The sequence below is a fragment of the Tachypleus tridentatus genome, chromosome 5 (genome assembly GCF_004210375.1).
Source record: "Tachypleus tridentatus isolate NWPU-2018 chromosome 5, ASM421037v1, whole genome shotgun sequence".
NCBI lineage: Eukaryota > Metazoa > Arthropoda > Merostomata > Xiphosura > Limulidae > Tachypleus > Tachypleus tridentatus.
In genome coordinates, this window is record NC_134829.1 from 345,061 (window position 1) to 355,181 (window position 10,121).

General features: G+C 29.3%; 1 protein-coding gene across 1 annotated transcript; it reads left to right on the top strand.

Moving 5' to 3' along the window:
• The first annotated feature begins 527 nt into the window (after window positions 1-527).
• LOC143250212 (nuclear pore complex protein nup43-like) lies at window positions 528-9,815 on the top strand. Its single transcript, XM_076500695.1, has 4 exons — window positions 528-835; window positions 5,308-5,482; window positions 8,725-8,816; window positions 9,720-9,815. Exons 2-4 carry the CDS (start codon window positions 5,376-5,378, stop codon window positions 9,806-9,808), a joined length of 288 nt encoding a protein of 95 aa, XP_076356810.1. The 5' UTR covers window positions 528-835; window positions 5,308-5,375; the 3' UTR covers window positions 9,809-9,815.
• Window positions 9,816-10,121: the final 306 nt, after the last annotated feature.

Consider the following 10,121-nt stretch of genomic DNA (forward strand, 5'->3'; position numbering starts at 1 on the left):
GTCATCGAGAACAAGAGACACAAAGGCACGTAAAGCTAAACGATTTCAACGGTTTTCAGGACAAGGTGATTACACCAAAACTGCATTGAAAGAGGCTAAACGAAAATTGTTTAAAATCACATTTTAATAAAAATAGTTGGTAACATTTCATCAACCCACACATAACATTTTGCCTAAGTGTTTCACTCATGTTGCTTTATAAAATTTATTTTAGGCAGTTTGCATATTAAAAGAAGTCATGTTTTTCATTTCATTTTTCAAAGCTAAATTCACTATAGTTATATATTTCATTTGAAAACGTACTTAAGTAATACTCAATTTATTTCTAATTACAATGGCGAGATTGTTTTCATTAAAAGTTCAAATAAAAATTTATCTTGCATATGACTACAATATATTTAAAATTTTTGAAAATAACAATAATAGCTTTAATATATATATATATATATAAATTATTGCATCTATAATCTATATAAGCTGTAAGTAATCTGTTTTTGTTTTTTTATACAATTAACATATTAGATAACCTTAAGATGGCGCGGTATGGTATACATGTGTTTGATATACTTAGGTGAAAGATCGTGTGTGAATAGTGATATTAAGCTTTAAACTGGTGTTTTGCAACTTGTATATTCCTTTTATGAGTGAACACCTTATATCTTCGGGTAACTGTTATCACAATTTTTAATAACTGTGATCTAGTTTGAAGTGAAAAGTGGTCTTGTTGTTTTAAATATCAATATAAGCATCGATTCTGCAAACTTTACAATTGACATGTGCAGAATTTAGTATAACAATAAACTGGCTATGATTCAGTGCGAGTTATGACGGCTCAGTAAGTAAAACTTGTTTGAAATTTATTCCGAGCTTGAAGCAATAAAGTTCCCTGTATGTTAAAAGTAGAATTTATGGAATGCAATACACACACATTTACAAATTATAATACTTATAAGTTATATTAAAAATTGTGAAATAAAAGACTAAAACTAGAAAATGAGTAATTAATGTGACTCTTTTTATGATATTTTATTTTTTTACACCATCAAATTAATGATAAAATAACATCTTAAACTTAGGTGCCAAAATATTTTTTATTGTGTAACTTACATACAATGGAGGATCTTTGGTCTGTCAACAATTAAATGAAAAGTTAAAGGCTGTCTTTGCACACTCACTGTTTAGAAACGAAAACAATTTTTTTTTTTTTAGAAAATTATCAAATTTCTCTTTCAACTCCTTTAAAGTGCTGACTTTTACTGCTAATACTCATAGCAACTCATTCCTTACACCAACCATGCTGTGTAATAAAAATAAAACTATCATAACTGGAGGCTGTTCTATATTTTTCCAAATCTTAAACTTGTGTATTTTTGTTCTTTTATATTTGTGATACTGCAAAAAGAAATCATGTCTTTATTCTATTAATTATGTGGATAATTTTTGAACTTCAATAAGGTTACTTTTTAAAGAGAAAATAGAATGAGCTTAGTTTGTCCTGTTAAGATTATTTTTTCTCTGGAACTGTCCTACTACTTATTCTGGTAGCTTTCTTTTGAATCTTTTCCAAAGTTAATACTGAACGTGTATGCTCTTTTAGCCAACAGGCAATATAATGTGATAGCCAGTTGCACTGTTTGCTGGTAAAAAGAGAAGGTCATGAGTTAGCAGCGAGTGATTTTGGCTAGTTGCCTTCCTTTTAGACTGTTACTGCTAAATTGGGGACAGCTGGTGCAGATATCCCTTGAGTAGCTTTGCACAAAATTCAAAATAACTCAAGGTTAACATCCTTCCTTAAGTAGGAGACCAAGACTGTGCATTGTTTCAAGTGATTAGTATATACAGAGAATTACCTCATGACTTTTAATCAGCATGTTTACAAATAACCCTTACAATTTTGCTATTCATAGTAGCTTTAATGTTAGCAACAGAGCACTGCTTTGATAGTTTAAGTGAATTCACCACTATGTCAAGGTATTTTTATTCAGTCATGGTATTGAATTGGTTCTGTTCTATGTCTCTATATTAAATTTGTAAACCAAGTTAATATAACCCAAATATATCACCTTGCACTTTCTCTAATTAAAGGTAATTTGTCAAATATTAGTTTAACTTATCAACTTATCTTGGTCATCCTATTCTCTGTCCTCAGAAAAGCTATACCAGTAACAAGAGACCAATTTGACTTAGCTCCATTATTATATAGTAACAACCTTTTGCTTTTACTCCATTTTATCACTTTAAAAATAAGACAAGTAGTCTTCCTCCATCTTTTATCATTGTGAATTTTCTAGCCTTTTGAATGCTAAATTATCAAAACAATTTTTGAATGTCTCACTAATAGATAACATCTTAATAAATAAAAAGAAGTAGAAAGGCAAATTTGCCTTTGGTAAATTTTCTTAATGATTTTGTAAAGCCTCTTTTATTATACGCCAGAATTTTTCCTACTACAAAAATATAGTTTTTGGCACGGATGTACGTCTGTGGACTCACAATATCATAAATTGGGTGCAGGCAGCCCATTGTGTAGCTTTGTACTTCAAACACAGACAAATTAATGCAGTCTTATCAACAATATGACTAAAATTTGCAATTCTTCAATCATTGAACACCTATCTATTGATTATAAATATACCAAAAATTATCTTTTGCCTCCTTTAAAACACTGAGAAGAACCTTGTCTGATTCTGGTGTTTTTTGTTTTTTTTTTTAATTTAGAAATATTTTATTCTTACCATCAATAGATTAATATCTATGTGATTCAGATCATTATTTCACATATTTCAAGAATAATGCTAACATCATCTGTTCTAAAACATAATACAAGAAAACATCTATAAACTCACATATCTAATTTTTAACAAAAACTTTGCCATTAGCATCTTTTAAGGTCTTAGTTCCTAATTTTAACAATTTAATTACCTTTAACATACTGAAAAAAACAAACAAACAACTTTACTGTTTGACATTATTAACCAGTAGTTTCTCATAAGCCTTTTTAGATCTCGTAATTTCTTTTTTCTTTAGTGAAATCCTAAGTTTTCTTGTATTTTGTAAATTTTCAAATCTGTCTGTCAACTTAAAACTTCTTAAATTGTGGTATATCATTTGTCTCCAATTATCTCTTGTTTCTTCTAAATCATAAAAATCTAGCAACTACCATTAACTCAAGTTTATTATTTTCTTTTCATGTAACATAAACATTGAGCTAAAGCATTCAAGTGTATGTGTTTGACAAAGCTTATAGTTTTACATTTATTGTTTTAATGTTTTTTAGTGCAAAGTGTATTATTTAGTATAATATTATCTACTATCATTTGTTATTTCAAAAGTTGATTAGTGATGCTTTATTAAAAATAAACATGTTTATTATTATAATTTTTAGAATATAATATACAGTTTACTTAAGGCACTTTCAGGACCTCCTTCATTTATTATGTGTTCTATCTTTATAATTAAAATAGTAATTTGTATGCATATGTAGGGAGCTTTTTGAACTTTATTAAACTATGTAAAAATGAAATTAAAATGTAGGAAGTATGGATGAGGTTACCATGTGAGCATGGAAAGCTTTATAAACTTAATTAATCTGTCAGTAACAAAATTAAGAGTAATTAAGTACAGATGATATCACCACATGTGTAAGGGAGGGGTGGATGTAGGTGGTACTGCACATTGCAAAGGGAAAGATGTTTGGGAAATAGAGCTATCATCCATGTGAGCCCCACCTCAGACAGTAGTTTTTATGTGAATTACTTCACTTCTTTATTTACACTTTGACTACTAATTACCATCACCCTGTGAGTTTAATATTTCTCCATAATACCAAGGTTTTGAATGCATTGCTAGATCTAATATCTCTTATTAGTTCAGTCTGTCTGTCATGCCTACCAGTGACACACAGCAGTATTTCTACATACCTACAATGCTTAATTACAAACAAACTGTTTGTCATTTTTGATAATATTGTCTCAAACTGTCTTTTGAACTAGAGGTATTTAGTGTGTATCACATGTGGAATAGTTTTGACCTTGATGTCTTGCATGTAAATATAGATTTGTTCAGAACTCTACATATCTAACTTCATGTGCAAGTAGTTTAGACAGATCACTAAACTGTTTTAATTACTTTAAGTACATACCACTGCCTTTACATTTTATAAACTTTGTGAATTCAAATGCAAACTACTGTAACTAAAAGAAAGTTTTATATGCAAAACATGAGTTTCCCTTTTATTTATCAATATACAGTGTTATTACTACCAATGATAAAGTATTAAAAGTACATTATTTCTATTACTTTATGGGTGCACATTGTATATAATTTTTTGGTAATACCATCATTACACAGTGTTTTAATTAAATTAAAGCACTTTAAATTTTTCTTATAGCTACATGAAGACTTAAATTTAGCTCAAAGCTCAGGGATTATTGCATATTTATTATGTCTAATCATAAACCTGCTTTTTATGTTTTTGTCTTTGTCAGTATTGTGCTTACATACAGGGGCATAGATTTTTTACGCCCGATGGGGGGGGGGGTGGATGATTTTTGCAACCACTTACGTGGACTGTTCAATTTGCAAATTGGTAATCTCTGATTATGTGAACCTGAAAGCTGTAAACATGCAGTCACAGAGTAATCTTGTTGCCACGATACTTGCATGTATACTTAGGCCTACTGATTGATACTACGAACTATCGCTAGATCAAAAGCTTAGAAGCACGCCTATATTAAAGATGTACATTTCGACTACTGAAAAAGCCTACATCTAGGCCTAATTATGTAATTCGATTGGCAAGAACACGAGAATCACAAGAACAAACACACAATTTGTAGGCCTGTGATGCAATAAAACAATTCAACAGACCAAACTGTATGAGGGGATGATTGTATGCACCATACCCCCCACCTAAAATGAAGGGGATGTATACCCTCCATCCCCCCCAGGATCTATGCCCTGCTTATATTTATGGAGGAACAATGATTTTGTAAAATGTATTTCTTTATTCATATTAATCATAACAAAAATTAGATCAGTGTATGATTTTGTTTTAATTCACACAAAAGCAATTTGGAGAAAACTACATCAGGCCTTGTTTTAGTGCTAGAGCATTAATTTTAACAAGGTATGGTGTTGATAGGAGGAAACATCCTTTGGACAATTGGAAGTGTTAAACACTCTCCTTGAGACACTTTAAATTTGAAAAAGAGTTCAATCAACTAATTAGTGGAAAAATTAGTGAATAAGAGACTTTAGATATTTAAAGACCACGGAAAAGAAACTGACCTAATGGTTTCTTTGCAGGTTTCAATAGATCGCCTCAAAGCAGTTGCCTCAAACATTTGTTGAATTACTTATTTTTATCTCTTACCATGGGCACAAGTGATACAGTTGAAAGTGAGTACAGTTTGTCAAGTTCAATCAGTATGAGAGGAGAAGCCCAAGAAGAGTTGTATATTCTAGACTTGGTCATTAGCAGGTATGTGGAAGAAGTATCATGAAAATTATTCTTATTGTATTTGAAAAATATAGACATATATACGTGAAAGAGCTTATCAGCCAGAGTCATTGGTTCTTCATCTGTGTGAAAATTATAAAATACAAAACAAAAGAAAGTCAAGAATAGAATAATTGTTTTTGTAGAATTTTCCTAAAAGATTAAAATAAATTATCTCAATTTACCAATGAGTTGAGCATCACCTCGCACCAGAAAAAAGTTTTTTATTGTCAATTATTCTTCACAGCCTAGTGATGATTTAGTAAATACAAGCTTAATGATATAATTTTTTTTGCACACCTGTGGATCTTTTGTTTTCTGACTCTCTGCAACAGCTTTCATGTAACCTTCTGTAATGTGATTATATATTTTCTTTCACATATTTCTATTCCTCCTCCTCTATTATTCTTTCTTGATGGTTGACCACAAGATTTGAAGTATACTTTGGGCAAAAGGCTTTGTCAGCTCTAGGTATGGTGAAGGTCATATGCTTAACATATTATTACTTATTCTTCTTTTTATGTTGCTTATATATTTTCTTACTGTCAACACATTGTAATGTTTGATTGCCTTTGGATTTTTTTACTTTGTTATTTCATAATGTAATGGGACTGGCTGTGTTAGCCATCTTAACATTTTGGATACCAATACTTGTTTAGTTTTGTTTTTGTCAAGATATTTGTTGGTCATCAGATACTTTTTTTGTTTGATGTATATCATTGTTATCCATTTTCAACTTCATGTACCCTATTAATTACACAACTATTTTGCCTAATACAGATTGTATATTTTGTTGCATCTAACTTTTGCCTTGAATTTCTTTCTGTGTCACTGAAAGATGCTTGAGTAGTAAAACAATTATCTTGGGCACTATTGCTTGTGCTACATGTAGGTAACATTACTAACTTGCAAGTCTCAACTCTCCTTCCAAGTTTCTTATCTTTATTTTATTTATAAAAAACCCTTTGTGTGACATTGAATTAATGTTAACATGTTTATTTTGTCAGGGCTCTCTGTAGCATTTTTGATTATATTTCTGATTTAAGGTTAGCAGGCTTAAAATTTGCTTCATAAGTAGAGCTGAACAATTAATAATCTACCTGTGAATGTCAACTACATCAATATAGTGTCATGCAGAATGATCAATTAATTTAAGTTATGATAATGAAAATAATCAACTAAATAAAATTGTTTTCATTATTTCAACTATCCAATTATCAACATTTTTTCTGCTTTAATTTATTAATATTGATTAATTTAAAGTTGTTCAGGTTAAGGTCGTTACTCAATAAAATGTCAAAATTAGTGTTTCCGGCTATTCTGCTCCTGAGGTGCCTTTGACAGTAGTGATACATATAAATAACAAAAAGATATTGAGAGGTAATCAGAGTGATTTATGCAACTGTCATATCAGGTCATATTACTCAAAACAAAGATACATAAAAATATCAGAATCATTAAAATGTGATATTTGATTTCATGGCCAGATACTACCTTAGTGTGTTATGTATAATTGTCAGCCTTATCCTGTTGTTTACATATAGTCGCTACTACTAACAATTTTGGTGTCTGTTCAAATCTTTTCCATTTTAATATTTTTCACTTTATATAAAAATGGAATTGTGTTTTCCAAAATGCTATTTTATTCTACCTTGTGAGAGTAAACTTGTCTGTGCAAAAGTTATAGTATTCTAGATATCTTTCCACTTATTTCAAATTAACTTTTTTTTATATAAATTTTTTTGCATTATATTTGTTTACATTAGAGGTGTATTTTATTTTTGAAAAATTACACTATGTAACAAAATTTTTACTTTTTCTTGTTCCTAATTGCTTATGCCTAAAGTAAATGGAAAAGACTTATTTTTCTCTTCAAACTTTGTTTTTGTGACCTGGGTAATGAAATTTCAAATTTACCCATTTTCCAGAACATTCCAGGTAGATTCAGTGCTGAGTAGCTGATAGAGAATTTTCTCAAACTCACAAGAATTCTCTAGAATGTTGTAGAACTTCACGAGAATTTTCAAGAATCTTTTAGAATTTTCTAGAACTTTCCATGGTAATATATATATACAGGGGCTCACCACTACCACTTCAGTTTAGTTTTAACTGCGTGAAGTTAACACATAGACCTATCTGATTTTATCAGAGATGGCATCAAGAAACTGCAAGCATTCTCCAGATGTATTTCTGCATACCAGTTTATCAATGAAAGAGCGAAAAAGTACTCTGTGACAGCATCTGTTAAAATGTGTGAAGCCTACAAGGCATATTTCAGCATGCCTGTTGGGGATCAAGACAAACCCTGGGTACTATTTTTTCTACGAGCTTTGCAAGAAAACTCTAGAAGATAAGATGGACAACTTTTGCTTGCTTGAATAATAAGATTTTATATTATACAAATTTTAAATCTTTTAAAATTTAAATAGCTTTAATTTATATTCTTTTAATATAAATACATGTAATTTTTTATTCATATGTTTTATTCAGACCTTATGTAAATGAAAATGTGCAAATTTGCCTCTTTTTACATAGAAAATAGGTTACTTTCTAAATTTCATTATCAAGGTCACAGAAGCAAAGTTTGAAGGGAATAATGGCCACTTTCTATATACTGTTACAACATAAGCAATTAAAAAATAAGACATACTATAGAGGAACAAAATTTGTGTTACATAGTGTTATTAGTAAAAAGGATCTCTTTTTGCAGTCATTGACAAACCAATGGAGTTTGAGATTTGGATGGAAACAAAATAGCAGTGCTTCTTTAAGTAAATTGGCTCTGAACATTTCATTAAGACTTATCTAAAGAGAGAACAGTATACCAGTCATTATGTGTGTCTAAATTTCATAAGTTAAATAATGGTATTGAATGAACCTTAGAGGCTCAAAAACCTATACAGTAAGTTTAATAATTCAAGTTGTTTTACAAAGTTACATATTTTCAAACATTGTATATTTAAAGTATATTTGCTACATATCATTACAGGATTTAACAACATGCTGCTAGTGATCCAAAACATTTCCCAATTTTAATATGCAAGATTTTTTTATTTTTCTATCTTTCAATAGTTAACTCATCATAAATGTTTTTTTGGAAAAATATATCCATTCAAATGCTACAAAGAGGAAAAGGTTATAATTTATTTCAGAGCAAACTTTTTCTTTTATTGAAGTACAAACATGATATTTTAATTTTTTTATTTATTTTTTGCTAAATCCAGGAGTTCAAATTCTTTGGTGGCATCAAGTTTATCTGATGGAAAAATCCAGCTTTTTAAATTAGAAGGACTTCAGAAAACAGATTCTATTAAAAGTATGTACTTTTGCAGACCTGAAGAAAAGAATTAAAGTTATAAAAAAACAAAACTGGTTACTGTTTCATAAACTCATACATTATACTGTAAATAATAGAAAAATTAAGTATGATTGTTTTATACTAAGTTATGATAATGAACTATTGATATTACACCAATAGTTGAAACAATACACTTTTCATGCCATGCCATCAATTAAACCAGTATGTTACCAATAACATTCCAGTGATCAAAACAGTTTACTTCTTGAATCAGACTGTTAATCAAAAGCGATATAATTCTGATATCGCATCAGTAATTACAGCAATATGCTAATAATACTACACCAGTAATCAAAACTTTAGTAGTATTGATGTCACCCAGACAATCAAAATAGGTAACTACTGAAATTATTCTTGTAATGCAAACAGTAATAACAAAGTATTTTTATTGTTTATTACTAAATTAGCAAACAGTGTAGTCATACTATTCAAGTCACCATTCCATATTATACTTGAGAGTATGTTATTAAATATAGTTGAAGTTCCAAGTTGCACCTTACTTAATAGTGCTTGAAAATATTATGGTAAATTAATACTTTTCTTATAAAGTAATATCATTAACAATAAGTGTCTCAATCCTTATCAATATGTTAATATTATATTAGTATTTTAACATGTTTTTTCTATTCACTGAAGCTTCTAATGTTGAGTTAGTACATAATTTGGCATTTCTTACCTGAACTTAATGACATTACATATTTATCATTGTCATAATCAGATTTTAAGAAGACACTTATTAAACACTTATAATATTAGTACAAAATCCTTTATTTTGCACTATTAATATTTATATATTTCTTTTTTTATGGTTTTATTTTGATTATTTATTTTGGGTCAGAAATTCTCTCTCTTTTATTTTAGAACATGGAGAAGGTTTAACTGGGATTAGATTTAGTCATGAAAATCCTCAAATTTTATGGTCTTCTTATAGTGATGGAAAAATTTGGTAAGTACTGATACAATAATAATTTTAACAAAGTGATTGGTTGAATTAGGCAACTATACTTCAAGAAGAAATAATCATGATTTCAAGAGAGGATAAAAGTGAGCTCTGATAATAAAAAGGTAAACAAAAGAGAACAACTTTCCACCTTTCAGTTTTCAGTAACTTGATACAGAAGTGATCAAACTATGTTTAACATTTTAAGAACTCTGTTTTTTATTGTCTTTACCTCTCTTCAAGTCATAGTGCCAGGTACTAAAATATTAAACAATTGTTAAACTATATAATGTAATGTAACTGTAAATGGAATGGATGTGCCT

What these genes read in the sequence shown, in the direction of transcription:
- LOC143250212 (XM_076500695.1), top strand. Translation starts at nt 5,376, where the DNA reads ATGGGCACAAGTGATACAGTTGAAAGTGAGTACAGTTTGTCAAGTTCA. An exon ending in CTAGACTTGGTCATTAGCAG is followed by an intron (nt 5,483 to 8,724) that starts GTATGTGGAAGA and finishes TGCTAAATCCAG; the next exon opens with GAGTTCAAATTCTTTGGTGG. An exon ending in GAAAACAGATTCTATTAAAA is followed by an intron (nt 8,817 to 9,719) that starts GTATGTACTTTT and finishes CTTTTATTTTAG; the next exon opens with AACATGGAGAAGGTTTAACT.